This window comes from Pipistrellus hanaki (assembly GCF_964339955.1).
Source record: "Pipistrellus hanaki genome assembly, chromosome: 8".
NCBI classification, from domain to species: domain Eukaryota; kingdom Metazoa; phylum Chordata; class Mammalia; order Chiroptera; family Vespertilionidae; genus Pipistrellus; species Pipistrellus hanaki.
Genome location: NC_140510.1, coordinates 75,340,417 through 75,364,253, shown reverse-complemented (window position 1 = coordinate 75,364,253; position 23,837 = coordinate 75,340,417). Strand labels below are relative to the sequence as shown.

At 43.4% G+C, this 23,837-nt stretch overlaps 1 protein-coding gene and 1 pseudogene across 2 annotated transcripts in view; one reads left to right on the top strand and one right to left on the bottom strand.

Annotated features, from left to right (window-relative positions):
* The window catches only part of CD28 (CD28 molecule), a 34,213-nt gene extending 18,884 nt beyond the window's left edge, over positions 1 to 15,329 (bottom strand). The window contains 4 exon segments of the mRNA XM_084892484.1: positions 10,228 to 10,294; positions 10,300 to 10,522; positions 15,050 to 15,088; positions 15,171 to 15,329. Of these exon segments, the coding sequence (XP_084748610.1) occupies positions 10,228 to 10,294; positions 10,300 to 10,380 (148 nt within the window). The 5' untranslated portion in view covers positions 10,381 to 10,522; positions 15,050 to 15,088; positions 15,171 to 15,329.
* LOC311626895 (SWI/SNF complex subunit SMARCC1-like) lies at positions 1,024 to 5,637 on the top strand (annotated as a pseudogene). The gene is made up of 2 exons: positions 1,024 to 1,048; positions 3,837 to 5,637. The product of its transcript is annotated as an SWI/SNF complex subunit SMARCC1-like (transcript).
* Positions 15,330 to 23,837: the final 8,508 nt, after the last annotated feature.

Genomic DNA, 23,837 nt, shown 5'->3' with positions numbered 1-23,837 from the left:
AGAAGAAGAGAACAAGAACAAGAACAAGAACAAGAAGAAGAAGAAGAACAAGAACAAGAACAAGAACAAGAACAAGAAGAAGAACAAGAACAAGAAAAACAAGAAGAAGAACAAGAAGAAGAACAAGAAGAAGAAGGGAGAAAAAAAGAAAAAAAAAGAAGAGAAGAGAAGAAAAAAGAAAAGAAAAGAAAAGAAAAGAAAAGAAAAGAAAAGAAAAGAAAAGAAAAGAAAAGAAAAGAAAAGAAAAGAAAAGAAAAGAAAAAGAATAATAGACATGGCCTTTCCAAAGCCAAGGGCAAGCAGCTACATCTTTGTTACAAAAAACAAAACAAAAAACAAACAAACATGGAGATGCTGAGAGTAACTTTCCCGACTAGAAAAGAGATCCCTGTCCCTGATGGTGGGCAGGGTTGGGCTGAACCTTGTGTGTTAGCCCCCAAAGGAGCCTCATAGTTGAAAGAAACAGTCTCCTCATGTGTGCCCACTCTCAACCACACTTTATGGGATAGAGTCTGTGGCTCAGAAATGGAACCCTCCTGGACCCCCATTCCTAAAGCTGTTCTTAAACTATGTACCCTGGCTATTAGTAGTGCTCAATATCAAGGGAAGTCATCAGGTCACATGGAAGTTGCAAACACAGCCACAGTGACATTCTGACACTTCACCGCATGTCAAGTATCCCTCAGCAATGAAAAGCACAGCCTGTTATCTTCTCAGCAAGAAACAAAAAGCTCAAGTCAAACACCCACCTAAGTTCTTAGCAAGAAAGTCTGTCATTGTTAAAATGTAAGACATGTCAATAATTCAGATTCTTATGTGAATGAGTGGATGATGAATAGGAGTTACTGCAGTAATCAATACATTACACTGTGGATTGTGAGGCAACAAAGTGTAGAAAGGGGCTCGGCATTAGATCAGAGGTCAGAGTGAACAGAGAATGGGTAACTCTGATGTTAACCTGGTTGTTAATCAGGAACCATTAACCTGGTTGCCTTGGCAGTCAGAGTCCCCAAGATAACGAAGATGATGACGCACAAAAAGGATGAGAGTAATGATGATGCAGAGATAAAGTTGGAGCTCAAAGTTAAGTAAGAAATTATCCACCATGGTACAGGCTCTCTTCTAGCAATGAAAACATAAACACAGCTAAACTACATGGTGACACACACAGACTAAATTAAAATGCCTATGAAATTAGGATTGAAGTCTTGAGTCTCTTTTTCACATCCTATAAAGGAGTGACTGAGTAGCAGTTTATCCCATACAGCACATCTCTCTTCTATAGTCATCAAAATGAGAGTAACAGGCAAGAAGTTAGACACCTACTTTCCACTTCTCAGTTGGGCCTAGATTACCTTCTCTCCAGCTTTAGAAACCAAAGCTCATGCAATGATTCTCAGACTGAAAGCTTGGGTACATTTTTTTTTTTTTATGACAACACCATGTCATTGGCCAAAGGAGTCAAAGAAATCAGCATAAAAGAGACATATACTGGCAGGTGCAAACAGGAACGCCGCCTGGGCCAGGGCAGGCCAGGGGTGGGGCTGACAAATGGCGATGATGGCCACAGCAGCAGGTGGCAGCAGCCAGGGGACAGCAGTGGGCCTGGACATTTATCAATGGAAGCATGGGGACCCAGCTAACAAATTTTGGGAGATTCTAGAGACAGTATGAATTGGTGTGCTTGGTGCAGGTCTGGCTGGGCAAAGCACTACAAGAAAGTATGTTCATGCCAATGCACCTACCAATAAAATGCTGACTAGGCTATGGTGCAGCTTCTTCATTTCCAGGAAGGTGTCTTTAGGAAATGTGTCACCAGCCCGGCCTTCACCAAAATCCTGGCATATATTTTATGGATTTCAAAGCTGGAGGCACCTTGTGTCACATTCTTGTGGCTGTTTATACATCTACACTAATAAAGGAGATATATGCAAATTGACCATCACTTTGCAACACCCACCAGCCAATCAGGAGTGAGTATGCAACTTAATCTGACAAATATGGCGATGGCCTTGCCCACCAGCCACTCCAGGCCTCTGGGCAATACATTCCAGGTAGAGTAGACAGGCAGGGTGAGACTCCTGCTATGAGGGGGAGAGGGGGGTAGAAGGAGCTACAGGAGCAGCACTCCAGCTGGAGCAAAGACTGAAGGCGGTGGCCAGAGCAAAGGTCTTGGGTGCTGGGGGCAAACAGGTGCCAGCAGCCAGGGGAAGGAAGGCCTATTGTACAAATCTTTGTGCAATGCGCCTCTAGTATAAAAATGAACAGGAATAGTGGAGGTTTGATCTACAGAATCCATCCCAAATGGATCATAACCTTGAGATGTTTATGAACATCTGGCTCAGTGGATATGCATCAGCCTGAAGACTAAAGGGTGCCAGGTTTGATTCCTGCCAAGGGCACATGCCTGGGTTGTAGTCTCGATCATTCCAAGTAGGGGTTGTAGGTTCTAGGTTGTAGGCTCTCTCCTTTCCTCTCTGAAATCAATTTAAAAATATATATATATTTTTTAAAAAGACATTCGGCCAAAACCGGTTTGGCTCAGTGGTAGAGCATCGGTCTGCGGACTGAAAGGTCCCAGGTTCGATTCTGGTCAGGGGCATGTACGTTGGTTGCGGGCACATCCCCAGTAGGGGGTGTGCAAGAGGCAGCTGTCGATGTTTCTCTCTCGTCGACGTTTCTAGCTCTCTATCTCTCTCCCTTCCTCTCTGTAAAAAATCAATAAAAAATATATTAAAAAATAAAAATAAATTAAAAAAAAGACATTGGTACACAGCAATTGTCTGACCAGACCCAACATCTACATAATTCCAGACGTTGATCTGAAGTTGGCTAACAAATTGAAAGATATCATCAAATGACATCAGGTGACATTTACTGATGAGAAGTCAAAAGCTTCCCACCACATTTATCCGTATCCTTCCTCACAAGAAGATGAAGAGTGATTGAGACCCATGAAGAGAAAAGACAAGCTGGTGTTAGTACATTAGGGGTTTTATCCGGACAGCTATGACACTTGGGTCCATAATGTTGTTAATGTGGAAAGTGAAGATCTACTAATTCCAAGAAATCCATGGGAGGTTCATGCAAAATGGATTTAAGACACTAATGTTTTTTTCAATGAATGCTATGAATGAGGAGGATTGTGAGGTGGACAGAACACAATTTGCTGAGTTTTTTACAGCAAATTTCAATGAAGAGTGAAGAACCAGCCTGAAGTCCAGAGAAAAGGGATAGAAGACCTTATATAGCCCTAGCTAGTTTGGTTCAGTGGATAGAGGGTCAGCCTGCAGACTGAAAAGTCCCAGGTTCGATTCCGGTCAAGGATATATGCCTGGGATTGCAGGCTCAATCCCCAGTGGAGGATGTGCATGAGGCAGCCAATCAATGATTCTCTCTCATCATTGATGATTCTATCTCTCCCACTTCCTTCCTCTCTGAAATCAATAAAATTAAAAAAGAAAAAAAGAAAAGAAAGGCCTTAGTTAATGCTCTGAAGAGGCAACATTCACCTTCCTCTCCACCTCCCACACCCACAGACTCACAGAAGAAAAGTGGAAAGAAAGAACAGCTAATCTTTATGGGAAAATGCAGATATCAAAAAGAGGAAGATAGCCGAAACCGGTTTGGCTCAATGGATAGAGCGTCGGCTTGGGGACTGAAAGGTCCTGGGTTCGATTCAGGTCAAGGGCATGTACCTTGGTTGCGGGCATATCCCAGTAGGGAGTGTGCAAGAGGCAGCTGATCGATGACTCTCTCTCATTGATGTTTCTAACTCTCTATCTCTCTCCCTTCCTCTCTGTACAAAATCAATAAAAATATATTAAAAAAAAAAGAAGAGGAAGATAACCAAGAAAATCTTACCAAGGATATGGAAGACCCAATACCTATACCCAACATAGAAGAAGTGGTACTTCCAAAAAAAAAAAAAAAAATGTAAGTCCAAAGAAAGATAGTGAAAATACACCTATGAACGAGGCACTTAGCTGATCTGGATGAACAGAATGAAGAAACAGTCACAACAAGAGGAAAGGAAGATGAAGACCCCTTCAAAGGTGATCAGAGTCATGCAGTTGACCTTGGTAAAGATAATGAGACATAGAAGACCAATCACATTACTATTCCCACCTATGGTCATGTTTTGGTTATAACTACATTCACATGATTGAACAACATGCTCTTCCTGAGTTTTTCATTGGAAAAAAACACAAATCCAAGACTCCAGAGATATACTTGGCATATCCAAATTTTATGATTGACACATAATCGCCTAAACCTTGACTGGAGATGTGTATGCTGTGATGAGGGTTCATGCCTTTCTAGAGCAGTGGGGGGTTTGTTAACCACCCAGTGGATCCAGAAAGTCAGCCCATGGTAATGGGACGTCTTTCCTACTCCTCCCTTCAGCACATTGACTGATACACCCTCTGGGCTTGTGCCTCTACGTCTACAATCACCTCAGGTCCTGAGAAGGACAAGGAAAAACCAGCTGATTTGCAGAACTGTGGCCTCCCTACTGACATTTACTCATCCAGGAGTAGGAGACTGACTACCCCTGAAGGCCCTGGACACGTACAAGGGTGGTTGGAACAGTGGCAGAACATGCTGAATGCATCCTTCACTTTTTGAGGCTTTCCACTGAGGGCCCATCCCTTGAGGATTCAGATGCTTCCCCTGGGCCCCTGGCCTACCAGCCTGTCCCCCTTCGTCAGTCGGGAAACCCAGTCATGAGCACTGCTGCCCTTCTGGTATCCAGGATAGACCCTCCGTGTGGTATCTCCTGCAACAAAAACATCTTTACAGGAGTTTCCGTGGATTGGGGACGAGGTACCCCAGGAATTGGCTGACGCGCATATCAAGAAAGTACAAGAAGTAGCTGGATCCCACCTATGGCCTGGAGGGCAGCTGCATCTCAGGCCTGAGCCTGAGGAGCCAGAAGGACTTAAAGGAACTGAAGAGGGGGAAATGGAAACAGATCCTGATGGTGGGCAGCCTGGAAAGGCAGAAACAAAGGGGGAAATGAAACGGATGAAGCTAACAAAGCACAAGACTGAGACAACGAAAAATACCAAGAGGATAGTGAAGTTAGTGAGGCAGAGGCAACCAAATCCCAGAAAAAGGAGGCCTGAGAACAAGGAACTCAGTGACACTTGGCAAGAAAGAGGAAGTGTTATTGGGAACAACAGAGCAGAACGGAACCTTTCTGAAGGAAACATAGCCGCAACCGCAGCCACTGCAGCTGCTCTTGCCTCAGCTGCCACAAAGCCACGCACCTGGCTGCCCTGGAAGAGAAAGACCAAGGCCGCTCTCCTGGTTGAGACACGGGTGACGAAGCTGGAGATCACACTTCAGGGCCGGAAAGGACCGTGGACAGAAGGAGGCTTAGAGCAGCGGCAGCACCTGCTTGCTGAACGCCAGGACTTGCACGTGGAGCAGCTGAAAGCAGCGTGGGCAGAACCCTCCACAGGGACACCAGCACTCCAGGGGGGCTGGCCCGAGGGCCCCCCCCCCCCCGCACCCGGGCATGATGCCTCACCAGTAGTGCCCCCCCACCCCCCCCTGCTACCCTCTGATGCAGCAGAGGATGCTGCCGCCCCACCTGCCCCAGCCACGTCACACCAGGCCCAGGTTCCATGATGCCTGGGCAGCCCATGCCAAGCTGCACGATACCCATCATTGCAGTTAGCTTGCACACCTGCCCTCGGGGAGTGATCTATTCTGTATGCTGCCCACGTGGGGAAACATCCTGGGACCGACCTGGGTAACCCTCATAGCACCCCAAGGCTTGTATCCCCCTTCTCCAGGCCCACCCACTGCCCCCCACGCGAGCCTAGAAGATGCCAGCGCCACCAGTGGAGGTTGGGATGGCAAGACTTAGGTCCCTCAGCTTCCTTGGGTCTCTTTCAGGACTTTCTTCTCACAGCCCCAAGCAGGAGTCGCATCTCTCGCTCTCCCCATTTCTCAGGCCCCGTTCTCCATGCTCTGACACCCCTGTGTTAGGTCCTCAGCCAACACCCAGGGGAAGCCTGGGTGACAGGGTGCCCTGCTCATCCTCAAAGTAACCTGTCTTCCCTGTCCGGTGTGGGCATTCTGTCTCTACTACCTGTGCTCTCCTGCAGTGCTTTGCTTTGTCTTATGCCTCTGTAAATAATGTCTTATACTCATTCTCTCTCTCTCTCTCCTCTCTCTCTCTCTCTCTCCCTCTCTCTCTCCCTCTCTCTCTCTCTCTCTCTCTCTCTCTCTCTCTCTCTCTCTCTCTCTGTCTCTCTCTCTTTCTCTCTCTCTCGTCATTGCTTTAAAGAAGAGCATCCGAAATTTATAGAAACCAAACCATGGTGATGGGCAGAGAGGGTAGCCAGAGGGGGACAAACCTTCAGGCAGAATAAGCGACCTTATTTCTACTTCTCTGAGTTAAGAATGGTGCAGGTGGTGAAATTTCGTGAGGCTTTTGCCACACACAGATCCACCAAAATTCAAAACAATGGGGGAAGGGGACTCCATTGATTTTTCTTCCTGGTGAGGTCCACACCCCGTTAGTGCCCAGAGGAGGAACCACAGGCTGAGCACAGACAGCTCCCTCCCAGGCCCACAGACTCTGCTCTCTCTGCAGGTGGTCTGTTGGATAAGGTTGGACATTTCTGTATTTCTGAAGGCAGTGTGAGCTTTGAGGCCTGGCATGTGCGGGGGCATTCCATAGTCCCTGGGACCAACCAGGAACGTGTTAGAGGCCAAAGGCCATGGCCCCCCAGTGAATCTACTACAGTATTCACTGCTTGTCCACATTCATTTTCTCCCTCTTAAAAAAAAAAAATGGGTAGCTAGGGCTTGAACATTTTAGCTCATAGACCTCGGTCAGGAGGGCTGGGGTGCTCCCCACGCTACCTACCTCTTGGAGTGGCCAGGTGATTGGAGCTTTGTGTGCATTGCATGCAGGAAATACTGGGCGGAGGACAGTCACACATGATAAAAGCTGAATAATAGTCATATGGAACTTATCCACTCGTGATCATAGGATCAAGACCTCAAGAAGAAGGACAGTCTAGTTCTCCTTCCTACCCAGAGTAAAGGTTTGAAGTGCGAGAGCTTCAAAGTTAGGATCACAGATTCATTTCTATTTCTAGTCTGTCTGTGAAAATGACTCATTCTATTTCCAGACATTGGTATATTGATATTAATTTCACAGTCCTTGCCGTAAAAGACCTTTCTGGATAGCTGCCTTTGAAAAACATAAAAAGTAGTACCTTGTTGTAGGGAATGGTGGCAGAGCAAAAGACAACTCTTAAGCAAGGTCTACACTTTTGAAATGTCCATCACGTTTACTTGAAATGACAAAAACACCCGGTCACTTTCTGAACAGTCAGGAACACTGGCTACAGTGTGTTGAATGTCAGGTAGATGGAGCCATTTGCTGGATACGTTGCCTTTTTGATGTCCCTCTTTTTCCCACACTTTCCCATGTCTGGCTTCAGAGCAGCAGCGCCTTTTTTTCAGGAGAGGTGGGTTACTCTCGTTTGCGTGCAGCCACCTCAGAGGGGCCATTTGCTGAACTAAAACTAGAGTTTTTAATCAGCTTGCTTTGCTGATCATTGACATGATTAGATACCATCTTTCTGCCTTCCTGGCTCTCTCAGAAAAAGACATGCTGAGGGAAACGCAGCAGCGCTGGAGAAGCCAATCCTGTTCAAACTGGCTCCTTTTGCTAAGACTAAATGAAAATAAATGCTCTCGTGGACAATAAATAAATAAATAAGTAAATAAATAAATAAATAAGTGGTGTCGTCCTGATTTTGTCTTCAGCGTGGATAACTAGCTTGCTGAGAAATAGCCAATATCGGCTGCACACCTACAAACAATATGCACCCTCTCCATCGGCAATCCCAAGCGAGGTCCCTTTCCAGGGCCTGCTGTTCTGAGCTGGACTCACATTCCGAGGCCCAGCGAAATTCTCTGCTATGGATCTCCACGGCACAATTACCCAAATCTGATAGAAAACATGCAACTTGAGCAAAGGAGTTGTCTAAGTGAAGGCTTCCTCACACTTTCTAGGTCATATTTCTTTAATTTAGCCATAAAGATCTTTCTAGAGTATCAGTAAAATCATAAAGAATCGGGGTAAGTTTAACCTTCCTAGAATAAGTGTGTTTAAACTACGCTGTGAGCCAATGCATTAGGATTATTAAATTCATGGGGGTGGGGGGGAGGGGTTGGGGGAGGAGAGAACCGTTCTTCTCTTTTTTAAACACATACACATGTTCAACACTGACATACCAGTAGTCTCTCACAATCCTAAGGACGTCAATTACACTTTGACCAGAGAATTGTATCGCTATTTCCTCTTACAGGGTAAGTACAGAGAAGCAGAGAGCACATTTGTGCGTGTTGTCATTGTGTTTTCTCATCAGTTTTTTCATTGGAAGAGGCATTTCAGAAGTGCCCTCTCTCCTCCAAACCCTTTCCTACTTCATTGGCTGACCACTCAGCATCAAACCTGAAAAGTTATTAGGAGGGTGATTTGGTATTTGAAAAGCAGATGTATTTTAAAGTTGAAGAAACAAAGGTTTTGCGTGTGTGAGCTCTCTAACTGCTTTTTTAGCTACTCCCTTTTAACAGATGTTCTAAAGAAAAAATATAAAGCTTTGAATCATGCAAAAAAATGTCTTCCAAGGACAGTGAATGAACTGATGGCAGATGGCTGTCCACAAGGCACATCAGTAAAGTACTTTGTGTACAATTACAAATTTTAGTTTTTCTGCCTGAGTGAGGTTTCTCCTTCTTTTCTGCCAATTCTTTGCTGTCTAATAAACTAAGGAATTTTAAATGTTATTTTAAAATAAATTTTAAAGATCCCTTAAAAATAGAGTTCAAAGATCTTTTTAAAAATAAATGTAAAAATACTTTTTAAATGAATTTAGTGGCTCTAATTGCTTGGTCCTAGACACTGGGGCAAAACCTGTCTCATCACCAGCTGTGTTTCATTATATGAACACCTTTTATAAATACACACAATTTGTAAATGTTCTCGCTGGCACATCAGACAATGAAACAGATGGGCAATTATGTAACTATTGTACTTATGCAGGTGGGAAAAGTATACCCTTTGGAACACGTGCACATGATATTTAAGAACAACAAATAGTTCTCACATCAAAATAAATGCAATAGAAAATTGAAGGTACTGGTTTTCAATGTATCTTCAAGGGAAAGAAGTAACTATATTTAAACATCCCATCAACCCCTATCAGTCCAATTTTTGAGCCAAGCAGAACCCTTTTCCAAGTCTAAGACCAAGCTGAACAAACACCTCTCACCCTGGTCCACCAAAGCAACAAGTTCCTTCTGTTTGGAATTGTGATTTTTCTAAAGATGACGGAACCTTGGATGTGTCTGCAGCTATGAAATTATAAACCACATCATATTAAGTGGGATAGCACAAAGGTCAAGAACATAGATAGTCTAGCATCAAACCCTGGTTCCTACAACTAGTACCTGTATACCCTTGGGCAAATTAGCATTCCTACCCCTCCATCTCTTCATCTGAAACGGGGTTTGTAATAGTGTTAGGTGTACTCATCCTCCTCATCATCACCATTGAGACCCTAAGGGTTTTTAATCTAGGGAAATGGATTTCAGCCAATTGTAAAAACCAAACAAAACAAAAAAACTAATTTATTAGCATCTGTATTGTGCCAGTTTATGTAATGACTCCAGATTCATTTTGGCACTCGTGCAATTCTGGTAGACACAGTAATTATAAGTAACACTTAACTTGCCAGCCAAGCACTAACTACACTGAGCATTTTACATGGATTATTTCATTTTATCCTCACAATGATCTTGGGGTGAATTTATTATCATCACCATTCCACACATAAGGAAATTGAGGCTTAGAGAGTTTAAACACTAGCCTCAGCTTAGCTAGTGAAAAAATGGGTTTGTGACATGAATGCAAGCAGTCTAATTCCAGAGCATTCAGAACCAAACTGCTATTAGCAGTTTTCTTAAATTGAAAAAAAACAACACCATATATATATATATGACATTTTCAACTAATAGCTAAATAAATTTTATTTCATTCCAAAAAAAAGATGCTCATTAAAATATCATAATGTAGTCTGAGAATCAGTGAGTTTCTAAATAGCAGATTGCCATTTCATAGCAAAACTATACTTCAAATACCCAAATTTCAGGGTTAAGACGCAGAGAAGGAAAGAAATCAAAATCGTTTACCTGTTACTAGAATTGACGGGAAGAAGTTGAGAGCCAGGAGCAGCCAGTGGATCATGGTGCTAACGGGTCAGAGCGGCAGCCCCTCCGGAGGAGGAGCCCCAAGTGTGAGGTGGGCTGAGGGCACACTCGCCAAGGCCTGCGCGTCACCGTCATCCGAGGCCACCTCCAACTTCACTTCTCTCGGGGCACATGATCAAACCACATGTCCTCAAACCTCAAGGCACCGCTTCACACAGGATATTGCATTGTTTTGATGACTGTAGACTTTTCTTTTAAAGGCGTCCTTTTCTTGTCACTGAAAAAGATTGCCAGTCACTCTATGATGGGCTCATGAGAATGATTCTTGATGGTCCGGGGTCACAGCTGGGGAAACCTGGTGCGTGGAATCCAGCAGGAATGTAAGGGTAGGTAGACAAACAAGGTATTCTAAAGGACAGATAAAGCCCTCTCACAGAGGAAAGATTTTCACGAGATGGGGATAGACATATTGTTAGAGTTAAATAACAACAATGAGAATTCTATTGAGGATTTATTTGGGAAAATTCAGACCAGTGTTGAAAGGAGTCATAAATATTAGGACTTGAACTTGTGTGTTAGACATAGGTAGCCCTTTGGAGAATTTAACATGTGCACCTTTGTTTATACCAAGCTCACTTCTAGGAACTTTGAGAACCACACCCTCCTTGCAAGCTCAAGCCACGGAGAAGAGGAGGTCCCCTAAGCAAAGGGAGAGTCAGATAACAAAGGGAGACAGTAAGGTGACCAAAAGCTCTTTGGTATGTCCCTCAAGGAGTCACTCAATATAAGTGAGAGGCAGGAAAGGAGGCCCCAGAGCAGGCTCCCCAAGGCCAGTCCCATGCCCCGAGCCCTCTCCTTCTGGCCATGCCTTCTGCATTTGAATCTTTCCACTGGTGTGTCCGACTCTGCTTCCCCCGTCTGGCACCTGACTCAGGATCTTGTATTTGCTGGCTTTCTCAAAATCTTCCCAGTCATTTTTTCTGTTTTCCTGAATATCTAAGTTTGATATGATTACCCTAGGTTTGGTTTGGTTTTGTTTTGTTTTAAGATAATTTGTATTGCTTTCTATTCTGACTATAAAAGTCAGACATATTTCATATAGAAAATTTAGAAAAAGATACATTTAACCTTTTTAAATGTAAAAATTAATCATTAAAACCAAAATCTCGCATAATCTTACCACCCTGATGTACTTTTAACTTCCTGGTCCATTGTCTTCCATGTGATTTTCTACTAAGATTTTTATGTGTTTGATGCCATGTTTTATTTATAGTTTTCAACAGACATATGCTCTTATCTGTTATATCTGGAACGTTTCCCCATGACATATAAGTATTCTTTATCAATACCATTTGTAATTGATGAACAATACTCTATCTTATAATGATATCATAATTTGTTTAAGCATCCCCTAGTACCAATTTTTTGCTATTTTAAAAATGCTACAGTGAACATCCTTGATGACCTAGTTATAAGTCCCACCCTCCTCATCTGCTGAATGATAGATTTAAAAATTTTCTCTCCTGATAGACCTCTTTTGTCCACATTTCAATTTTCTCACCAACACAGTCTGTGTGACCCGCCCATACTGACACATTTTTTTCTGCCCTTTGGAGCAGCTTGTCCTTGAAAAGGATTCATTTACACTTCTGAACTAAAGGAAAATAATGATGTTAACACCCCCCCATTCCTGGAGAAGATTCACTTCTAGTTTGACCCAGTATTCCTGGCTCGGACCCTCCACCCCGTTAGGGGGACCTATTGCTTACCCAGGGCCTGATATCTTTCTGGGACAATTTAAAGGAGGCCTATTGACCTTCTCTACAAGGTTACCCCTATTCTGGAGCGACCAGACCACCCAGATCTAGACAAAGAGGCTCTGAAATTCATCATAGAGATTAAGAATATGTACAGGAGAAACAAAGACTTCCTGAATTTCCCTCTGACCGATAACAAAAAGCTGAGAAGAAAATGAATAACTATCTTCAAGCACAGGAAAGATAACTGTATAACATCTAGCTAGTATTATGTATATGTAAATGCCTGGTTGAATCAAACTCAGCTGGAAAGAAACGGTGCAATTATCTGGTCTAACTCCTTTATTTTGCAGAGGCGGATGCTGAAGCCCACAGAGATTAGCTAATTAATAGAAACTCACAAAATATCAAGTAAGTATACTTGATTTTATAACTTGACTAACCATTTTTTGGTTTTTAGTCATTAGAGTTAAAGGAAATACAAATGTTGGTATTTGCCTTCTTTTTTTATAAATATATATCACACTAAAGAAGCAAATCATTTCATTAGGGTTTGGTCCTTTCACATTTGCTCCTTGAAATTCAATGGCATTCACATGTACTGAGAAGTGAAAATGATAGAAATGAAATAAAGGACATTAAAGCCATCAATGCAGAGATTACTGAGTCTCTACTGTGTTCCCCGTAATAAAAATAGTTAGCATTTATGTAGCAAGCACTTCACATGCCTGATCTCATTTAATACTCACACATTCTGTAAGGAACACGCTACTATTATCCCCACTTTACAGATGAGAAAATGACTCTGAGAGAGTTGAGAAGTCTCAGGAAGCAGTGGAGTCATCATTAGAATCTAGAGATTTCTAACTTGAATTGCTATGCCCTAAGCACAGAACTATACTGCCTCCTTACTGTCAAACCTCTCCAGGATTATAAATTCCTTCAGGCAAAAGAATAAGAAATGTGCATTATCTTTCTCTTGCAAGGCATCTAACATCTAGCCTATGTGCTGGAGTGTGAGAGGAAAAGGGGTTGGCCCCAGGATGCTGTGAAGACATAATCAAACTATGTTTGATTAAAAAAAAAATGCACCTGGATATTTATGGAGAAATTCCAGAATTTTTTAAATTCACACATGATTTTGAAATTCAAGGACATGTGCATGTGATGATACTGAAGTTCCAATTACATAACTTGTCAGAGAAAAATGTAGTACAAATAACCAAATTCTCTGGGCTGTTTGAACATAATAGAAATTACACTTGGGATTAAGAAACTTAAAAAGAAAGAATCTTGGGGCATGTAAAATCCTATATAATAAAAAGGTAATATGTAAATTGATCCTAATGGCAGAATGACCAGGAACAACCGGTCACTATGATGCACACTGAACACCAGGCACAGACGCTCAACACAGGAGCTGCCCCCTGGTGGCAATACGCTTCCACAGGACTGACACGAACTGGGCTGACACCTGCAAGCACAGCAGAGGTGGTGGATGGATGTCTAACTGTGGCTTAGGCCTGCTCCTCCTGGGAAGCGGGCCTAAGCTGTCAGTTGGACATCCTCTGAGGGCTCCCAGGCTGCCAGAGGGATGTCAACTTAGGCCCACTCCACCAGGGATCAGGCCTAAGCTGGCAAGTGGACATCCCCCGAGGTGTCCCGGACTGCAAGAGGGTGCAGGCTGGGCTGAGGGACCTCACCCCATTCTCCTCCCCCCCAACCCCCTCGCCCAGTGCACAAATTTTCATGCATCAGGCCTCTAGTTGTAATATAATATTGTAATATTGTGGTCTTTATTCTTGGCTCCTAAAACCTCTGTAATTTCCTAATTAATAGAGGTTCTAGGAGCATTTTGTTTTCATATTTGGTTTTTTATTCAGTTTCTTGCCCAGAGCTCCTAAATGTGTAGGAATTTTCTGGGTGATGGGAGCATCTTTTGATTCTTGGTGAGCTCCTGGATAGCTTCAGGATGGGGCTGGTCATGAGAAATACCAAGCCATAATTAGAAACTGGAAACTTTTAGCTCCTCTCCCTATCCTCTGAACCTGAGAGGGGGTCATGGGAACACAATTTATACACAGTCCAAAAAATTACAACCTGGGACTTGCATTTGGCATCTGTAGGAAGGACAATTTTGTGGAATTGACCCCTTAACTTGTGGGATCTGACATTAACTCTAATTAAATCATGTCAGAACTGAATTAAATTGTAGGACAACCAACTGGTTTCAGAGAATTAGTCAGTATTGATGGGGGGAGAATTTTGAGAATTCTAGCAGCTAAAAGCAAGGACTTGAAGTTCCACAGGCTTAAGGGACAAATCCCAGTTGGGCCACTTGGTAGCCAAAGGAACTTAAAAAGTCATAACCTCAATTCTGCATGTGTAAAGTAGGAATGAAAATAATTTACACAGTAAGTTGTTCATATCTCACACAATGTGTGAGTTTCCACACTTGTAAGATAGAAATAAGATTTAATGAATCTCCATTTCACACTTACTATAAGGGGCTGAGTAAATGTTTGTTGGATCAACCGAAATGGATAATATTATATTATATCATAATATAAAGGCATAATATGCTAATTAGACCAGGCAGCCAAATGGCCTTCTGGACATCATTCTGGACCTCCTTCCAGATGAAGCCACAGAGGCAGGGGTTGAGGCAGAGGTGGTTAGGGGTGATCAGGCAGGTGGGTAAGCAGTTAAGGGTGATTAGGCAGGCAGGCAGGCAAATGGTTAGGGGCAATCAGGCAAACCGGCAGAGAACATTAGGGATGATCAGGCAGGCAGGCAGAGGCAGTTAGGGGCAATCAAGTAGGCAGGAAGGCCAGCAGTTAGGAGCTGGTGGTCCCAAATTGTGAGAGGGATGTCTGACTGCTGGTTTAGGCCCTAACAGTAGTCAGACATCCCCTAAGGCAGGGGTCGGCAACCTTTAAGACATAAAGAGCCACTTGGACCCGTTTTCGAAGGAAAAAAAAACTTGGGAGCTGCAAAACCATTGCGACATTTAAAACAAATATAACACTGCATATATTGTTTCTTACCTTAATGCTATATGCCGGATCGTGCAGTTAGCTGTCAATCTGAAGAAAAAAAGGACTTTTTCACTTAACAATGTAAAATATATTTTTGCAAATTAATAGTTAATAAAAATATTTAATTTACCTGGTTAATGGGATTTTTGCTCCTGAACCTCAGTGCACAGTGTCTGCACATCAGGGCTATAAGATGTTACCTTTATTTTCACACAGGCTTGCAAGTTGTCATCTGTGAGGCGTAATCGATGTTTGTTTTTAATATAGTTCATGTTGGAGAAGACCTGCTCACATACATATGTGGAGCCGAAGATCGACAGGACTCCAAATGCATACTTTTTCATGTTTATATAAGTGTTGGGGATGGCATTCCATGTTTCGAACACAAGTTTGTCCTGTTTGGGAAGGTTTTCAATATCACTCCATTTATGATTCTGAGCCAGAATGGCCTTCTGACGGGCAACATCCTCAAGAGTAGCGGCCAAGCATTTGAACTTGGACACCCATATATCTTTGTCGGCTATATCGGCCAGTTCCATCTCAAGATCAGGTTGACTTACACCTGCAAATGCAATCGTATTCAATAGGGATGGATCGATCGCCAGGGGAGTGACAGGGAAGGATAATGTGTTTTTTTCCTCTCTGAACTCACAGAATCATTTCCCAAATGAACTTTGCATTGTGGTGATTGCAGACTTCAAATATTCCAAATTTATCATATCATGACTTTGTTTGAACTCTCTCAAATAGGGAAAGTGAGACAGTGTACCTCTCTGTAAATCTTTGACAAACACTGTCAACTTGCGCTCGAATGCCAAAACCTCCTCCAGCATGTGTAGGTCTGTGCTTCCTTTCCCCTTTAGGGTTGTATTTAGTGTGTTTAGATGTGCTGTCATGTCTACCATAAAATGTAATTTTTCCAGCCACTCTGGTTGTTCCAGCTCAGGAAAGGTGAGCTCTTTGCTGGCCAGGAAAGTTTTTACTTCTTCCAAACATGCGACAAAGCGTTTTAGCACCTCGCCTCTGGACAGCCACCGGACCTTGTTGTGGAGCAGGAGGTCAGAATATATGCTTTCCACCTCATCCAATAGCAAACGGAACTGGCAGTGGTTTAAACCCTCTGCCATTATCTTATTAACAATCTGAATGACCACATCCATCACTTTTGTGCATTCCGGGGGAAATGTTTGAGCACACAATGCCTCTTGGTGCAGGATGCAATGAAATGAGAGCAGGTTCTACCCAGAGCCTTCTGCAGTAGAGCCACAAAGCCCTTCTGTGCTCCTCTCATGCTCAGTGCCCATCAGTAGCCACTGAGACCAGGTGGTTGGTGTTTATTTTTTTGGCCATATTAAATAGTCCAGGACAGCCTTACAGATATCCTCACCCCTTGTTTGGCCATAGTCTGGGGAGGAGGCAGCGCTGCCACCAGCACTGTAGAGCAAGTCCCCGCGCAGCGCCGGGAAGACCACAGGGGCGGCGGGGTGGGGAGCCACCGGCAGCACCGCATCCTTGCAGCGCGGGGGGGCTGGGACCGGGATGGGACGGGGGCGCTTGGAGGAGGAGGAGGAGGAGGAGGAGGAGGAGGAGGAGGAGGAGGAGGAGAAGCGCCTCAGCGTGTGAGGGGTCCGGAGCCGGAGCAAACCGAAAGAGAGCGCCGGTGAGCGCGGCTGCTCCCTCCCCACCCCGCCCCTGCGCCCGCCTCAACAAGTCACCTTTAAAAAAAAAAAAACAATTCATCAGTCCCCCAATATTTTGTAAATTAATTAGTGAGCCATGCATGCCATAAAAATAATTCATCAGGCCCCCCAATATTCCGTAAATTAAATTAAGTAAATTAAATTTAAAAATGTAAATAATAATTTAATTAATTTATTTAAAAAAATTTATATAATAGCCACAAATTTCCTACAGTGTACATCTTACAAAAGGACCTGTCTCCCATGCTTAACCAACAACAAAAATTAGTATTAGAGGTAAGTGATATAGCTCCCCGCCCGCCCCCTGCTGTCGGCCCTGCTGGGAGCTGCAGCAAAGGTTCAAAAGAGCCGCATGCGGCTCCGGAGCCGCAGGTTGCCGACCTCTGCCCTAAGGGGTCCCAAATTGTGAGAGGGTGCAGGCCAGGCTAAGGGAATTCCTCCCCCCTCCCCATGCACAAATTTCATGCACTGGGCCTCTAGATGAATATATGTTGATATGTTTACATAGACTGATTTTACTTTCCAGCATGAGTAACACCAGAACTCTGTTTTAGAAATTAGCATAGTGCCTTCTTGGTGCATAGTTCTTTTCACCGTAACCTACACCAGTGTAAACTACAAAATATCATGGAAGAGTCCTCAAGAATTATACTAGTTGTCAAGCCAGTCAACAATGGGAAACCCTCTGGCTAGCTCTAATATTGAGCAAGCCTACCAGGATAATATTTTCTTTGGTCTAAATTTCAGCTAGAAACTTGCCTTCATTTTAGTTTCTAATTTTCCATAAAGGTCTGTCATACAGGGGTTCAAATGCTCACCTGGTGACTGTGGAAAAATAACGAAGCTTGAGATTCTTTGAGCTATGCAGTTGGTACAAAAAAACTATTTAAAAAAAAAAAAAAAAAAAAAAAAAAAAAAAACAGACAAAGGTCATGCACATTATCACAAACCAGCAGGACAGAAGCCTGAAAAACAAAATTATGTTGTGCCCAAAAGAAATGAAAAGGCAAGAAATAACTGCCATATTGATCAACTAATCCTACTGAGTAAACAAATATTAAATATATTTGCAGGAACAATTTAAGAAGTTTTATCAAGGATCCCATGAAAAATATGGTGAAAAAATAGCTTAAAACAATTATCTAAAAACCTTTTGACCACTTACAAAGAGAGGCAGGCCTAAGGCTCCAAGTGGTAAAAGCAGTAGCTAACTTTTCCTGGAGGCCTCCTGCTGGCAGGCATTGTGCTCAGCATTATGCCTGCATCATCTCATTTAATCTCCGCAATAACCTTAGGAGGTTGGTGCTATTAATATCTCTATTTTATAGATTAAAAAAAAAACAGGAGCTCAGCTGGGTTAAGTAATCCACCTGCAATCACACGGTAAGTAATAAAGCAAGGATTTAAATTTGATTCCGTCTCACTCCAAAAGTGAACTCTAGATTAGAGCATCATGGTGGAAATGGATACAGTCCTGATCAACCGACAGCTGGAATATGTGGTTGATAGTGCAGTGCTTAGGAACAAGGTTTGTAAAGAGGAACGTATCTTCCTGATAGGCACTCCTGACCTCTAGCGCCATCTTCATACAAATTCAGCAAGAATTCTATGTGACTTGCAACGTCTTCCTTCACTCGGGAAGATGCTGACCCTATACTCATGCAGACCCCATCAAGAGGAAGGAGAAAAAATCGTGTAGTTTTGACATCATCTTGGAGGAATTAATGCTGACGAGATCCTAAAGGAATGTGTGTACTGTCAGCCAGATCCATCATGTGCCCAGGCAATGCTGAGCAGAGCTTTAGGACAGTTCCTTGACAATGGGTTTATTCACTTGGTAATCTGACAGAAAGCAGAAGGAGAGTGGCAGATACAGAAAACATCCATCACCATCATTAAAGACTGAGGAAGACGATTGCCCAGCAGACTCTGGCTGACCCACTATGGCAGTGTAAACTTAGAGGTCTTAGGACCCAAAGATATTGTTACAGGAAAGTCTGCTGTGCTGCTCTCAAATTCTATTATTCTGAAAAAAACGAATGGCCTCATGGAGCCTTGTTCTTTTGGCTCAGGGAAGACCAGCTGCCTGCTTTATTGCTGGCATTATACAAATATACCAAGAGCCCTGTGCCAGGCTGAATTTTTACTTTTTTGAAGCCACTGACACAGTTGGATATTTTCTAGAAATAGGAATGTTAATTAAATATGGCTGGGGTTGGAAGGGCTACGGAAGGAATGTATTTCACTTCACATCTTGTATTGAACCTGATTTGACTCTCTTCTATTCCCTACTGTGCATTCAGTGGAATGGTAAACAGGTCACCTCTGACCTCTTCAGGAAGTGCAATCTTGTCCCAGCCTTGGGAAAACTATCATGCCTGGTTTTCATCCTTTCAGAAAAAAAAAAAAAATGTTAAGGGCCCTCATTCCCTAATGTGTGTTTAGTACGGAAACTCCAGGAAATAAAACTGTTAGCTCCAATGTTGCCTTCAATGGTCGCTCATGTTACTGAGCCCCATGGGAGCCTTCTCACCCTCTCCACTGCTGTATCTCCTTCCCTCCCCCCTACCCTCTTCCACCAGTTCCCACACTCGCTGGATAAGGAAGGTCATCTGAATACATCTGTCCACATCTCAGGAATGTCACAGAGGAGTAACAGCTGTTGACCTCTGTTCCAAACACATGATCCTGTTTGTCCCAAAAGTAGTTTGGGTGAACTCCAGCTAATACATACAATCTCTGCTTCTTATGGAGAATACAGAGCCAGGAGAGTATATTCCCCCACACTTGCTTTGGTACAAAACAACCTGCTTTCAAGTCCTGGATCCTATTACTGCTAATAATAATATTAGTGATTTTAAAAATAATTGTAGCTAAAAGTCCTTAAGCATTTGCTATTTGCCAGATTTAGTACAAACCTAAAACATGCCAAGTTTTTAAGCCTTAACTTTTTCTTTAAGTTCTGGAAAATGCAGTACCTTTCTTTCTCTCTAAGTCACTATACTTCCACATCGTAATACACACACACACACACACACACACACACACACACACACACACGTGAAATATTGGAGAGAGAGAAAAAAAAAAAAAGCTGTACCAGATGTTACAAGAAGCCCAATAGTAACAATACGGAGCAAGATTAAAGAAGCTATGTCCTGAGGCAAGGTTCAGACAAATCTAGTATTCGTCTAAGAATCCATCCAGAAATAGTCATTTACACCACAGTGCATGTGATGTCTTTTATGCATGGTCTTGAGGAAAATTCCAGACTAAACTTGTCCTCACGCATTTAGCTCCCTTTATATTACAGGCTGCTCCTTTTTGGAATGGCTGCAACCTAAGTCATAATTTTCCTCATTGCGGGGCCACAATTGACTTCGAAACACAAGGAAATCTCGTCCACATCAGGAGTCCAATCTACACTGATCTCTCGTGCTGTTGGTCACTGTATGTAATTTGCCCAGCGTTCCTGTGCCAAATTGCCGTAGGACTCATAGAAAATTTGGAATCATTTAGCAGGCGTCAATGTGTAACAAACAAGTGTAGGAGAGTCATATTAGGGTGACCTCGAAAAATGCACTTATTTACTCAACAGACATACGTTCAGTGCCCACGATAGAGAAGGCCTGTTCTATACCCCGAAGGTCTAGGAAAATTAAGTCAGTCCCCCTGTTCGCCAAGAAGTTAAATCTGGAAGAAACACTGAAGAAGAAACTCCTAACTTGCCGGGAGAGGCTCTCAGGCCAGGGAGGCTGGGATTTGAAGGAGAAGCAAAACTGACCAGACTAGAAGCAGGGGAGAGTGGGACTTTCCTTGCAGGCAAAGTGTGTACTATTTGCAAAAATCTAAAAGCCCTGAGAGAACCACAAAGAGCTCAGAGTGGCTGAAGCAGAAGGAACTGAACAAAGGCAAGAGAGGTGACAGGCAGTCGGGGGCAATCAGGCCACGGTAAGAAGTCTCCTTTATGTACTGAGGACAATGAGAAACCCTCATAGGATGGGTCAGCACCCCGATCTGGGCTCCTATGACAGATTCAGGAGGCACTGGCATGTTAGACCCAGGCTTTCAAAAAGGCTTCATCTCTGACATCAACTCCAGTTGCTTGAATCACAATGTTGAATGGGATTTCTGAGGCCTCATACTGGTTCAGTGGGAGCATGGGGAGGGCAAGGGGGAGGCTGGTCATGGCTCTCTGTGGCTCCCGGGTCAGGATTATAAAAAAAAGCCGTGAACGAAGGTCAGATGGCAACCTGATTTTCCCCCACCCCCCGTCCCTGAAATCGTGGCATTTTTCCACAGTTGGGATTTGAGGAGGCCAACAGATCACTTCCTTCTCCTTGCCAATTCAATTCTAAATCTAAGAAGGGAGACCGAGAAAGAAAAGGGAGTCATGTAAATGGAGATGCAAATATTACAGATAGAGAGCTACAGGAGAACGTGGCTAAGATTGGTGGCCACATTGCAATAGCCCCTTGGTCGGCAAACTGCGGCTCCGAAGTCACATGCAGCCCTTTGGCCCCTTGAGTGTGGCTCTTCTACAAAATACCACGGCCTGGGTGAGTCTATTTTGAAGAAGTGGCATTAGAAGAAGTTTAAGTTTAAAATTTTGGCTCTCAAAAGAAATTTCAATCGTTTTACTGTTGATATTTGGCTCTGTTGGCTAATGAGTTTTCCGACCACTGCCCTAGCCAGTTTTGCTCAATGGATAGAGCATCACCCTATGGACTGAAGGGTCCCAAGTTCAATCCCAGTCAAGGGCACGTGCCTGGGTTGCGGGCTCAGTCCCCAGGAGGGGGTGTGCAGGAGTCAGTCCATCAATGATTCCCTCTCATCATAGATGTTTCTATCTCCTTTTCCCTCTCATTTTCTCTCTGAAATCAATAAAAATATATTTAAAAACAAAGATTTGTGGCCACAGCAAGCACCCCAGAGTTAGGCAGATTTACCCATCAGTCACAAACATTGTTAGAAAAATGTGGGTCCCACCTACAAGGGCAGTCTTCACCACTGGGCCAAGAGTATGACACTGGCTCGCTGCAGGAGGACAGGTCCTAAAGGTGGGGATGAAGGCAGCAGGAGCGAGAGGGATAAGTTAGGTTAGGGGAGAATTTGTTTCAAGTAGGAGAGACAGGTGAGCATGTTTTCATGCTCCAGCCAGGAAGACATCACAGAGAGAAAGACCAAAGAGATAAGAGAGAGAATAATGTCTCGGGGGGAAAAAGAAGATGACAGGCAATAGGCCTGGACATCAACTAATACCTCAGTATTAATTAAAAAGGAGGAACAGCCCTGGCTGGGTGGCTCAGTTGGTTGGAGCATCATCTTGTCCACCAAAAGGTTGCAGTTTTGATTCCCAGTCAGGGCACATAACAAGGTTACAGGTTCAATACCAAGTCAGGGCAAATACAGAAGCAACTGATTGAAGTTTCTATCTCGTATAGATGTTTCTCTCTCCCTCTCCCTCTCTCTTTATCCTCCCTCTCTCTTTATCCTCCACCCCCTTTCTCTCTTTCTAATATCAATAAAAACATATCTTTGGCCAAGGATTTAGAGGAGAAAGAGAAGTAGGAAGAGGAGGAGGAGGAGGAGGGAACCTCTTTGAGACTATCACACTTGTCTAGAAAGACAGAAGTTACAGCAGTTAGAGATTAGGGAGCATTGAAGAGGCACTTTTCCATTTACACACATACATTCCTAAAAACCCTGTGTATGAGTTCTTCTCATTGGTCGGCTTCACAGATGAGAAGACCTACGAAGCAGCAGGCAAGGACTGAAGCACAGTTCCTCCAGCTCTGAGACCATGATTTTGGGAAAGTTGATTTCTCTGGCTCCTTGCTCTTTGCCATTAAAGCACCATTTTATTAAGCCATTGTTTCTGAAGAGCCTCCACTAGACCGAGTGATGCAATGGGAGAGGCATCTTCAGCAACTCTTATTCATTCAGTTTGTGTGGTGGAGAGTGGAGGGTGGTGGGGAGTGGACAGCCTCTTGAGCTTTAAATTCTATTTCTAAAACCTCTGAAAAAGTGAGAAAACACCTCTTTCAGCATTTCTTATCCAGGGGTGCCACCTCAGACCGTTGGGAACCCCGGCTGACTTCTCGGGTCTTGCTGTGGCTGCTATGTCTGTGCCAGGAATTAGACTTTCTAAAAATAGCATCCATCAGTGGCTCAGCCATGGGAGGTGGCAGACGGGCTAATGATTTGCCTTGTGCTTACAGATGTGCTCTCTGAGGACCCCAAGGCGACAGCCCTAGGGAGTGGGGAAGGCTCAGGCTGGCTGAATGGACTCCCTGTAGGCCCTGGAGGATAGAGCTTGGAGAAAATTATGTTTGTTCTTTCCCCAGATCTCTACTTAGCAAAGGTCTGTGGTAGTGCATTCTTTGTATCCAAGATTGTGGGCACGTTCTCTCAGACCTCTCTCTCTTGGCTCTCTTGATTTATGACTCTCCTTTTGTTTCTCAGAAATTCAGGCTCTGAATTGGTATACAAACTGGATAAAAGTAGGTATCCTTCTGCACAAACATGGGGTTGACAAGAACTATTGCCTCTTCCCTTTTTCTATTCAGCCAGAATGCAAAATGCCTCCCAGGAAAATGGACGTGTGCAAGTCTGTCCCCAATATTCCTATCACGTGGAACTGGCAAGATGACCCATTACGTCTGGCGGTTCTTAACTTTTTTAATGTCAAGGACCTGTTTGGTTGTCTGAGAACCTACAAGCCCCTTCTCACAACCACATTTTGAAATGCAAAGGATAAAATGCATAGGATTGCAAACAAACCAGAATATTAAAATGCAGTTTTCAAATCTTTTTTGAAACATGGTGTAGTATTATAGGTGCTTTATTAGCATTTTAAATAGCAAGATCTAGCTTGGGGTGATAACTACTATAATTCTGAAATAGTGACAAGCATAAGTGATATTTTGATATACCTGCAACAGCTATAATGTGATATGAAAATACCTGTGATTTCTACTGATGCTAAAATTACTATGATTCATTGCCTAAATATATTGTTGAAATGCTAAATGTCAGTTAGAGAAGTTAGTGAAAATAAAGATATAATTTTTTTCCTGCCCAAGATTATGTCAGAC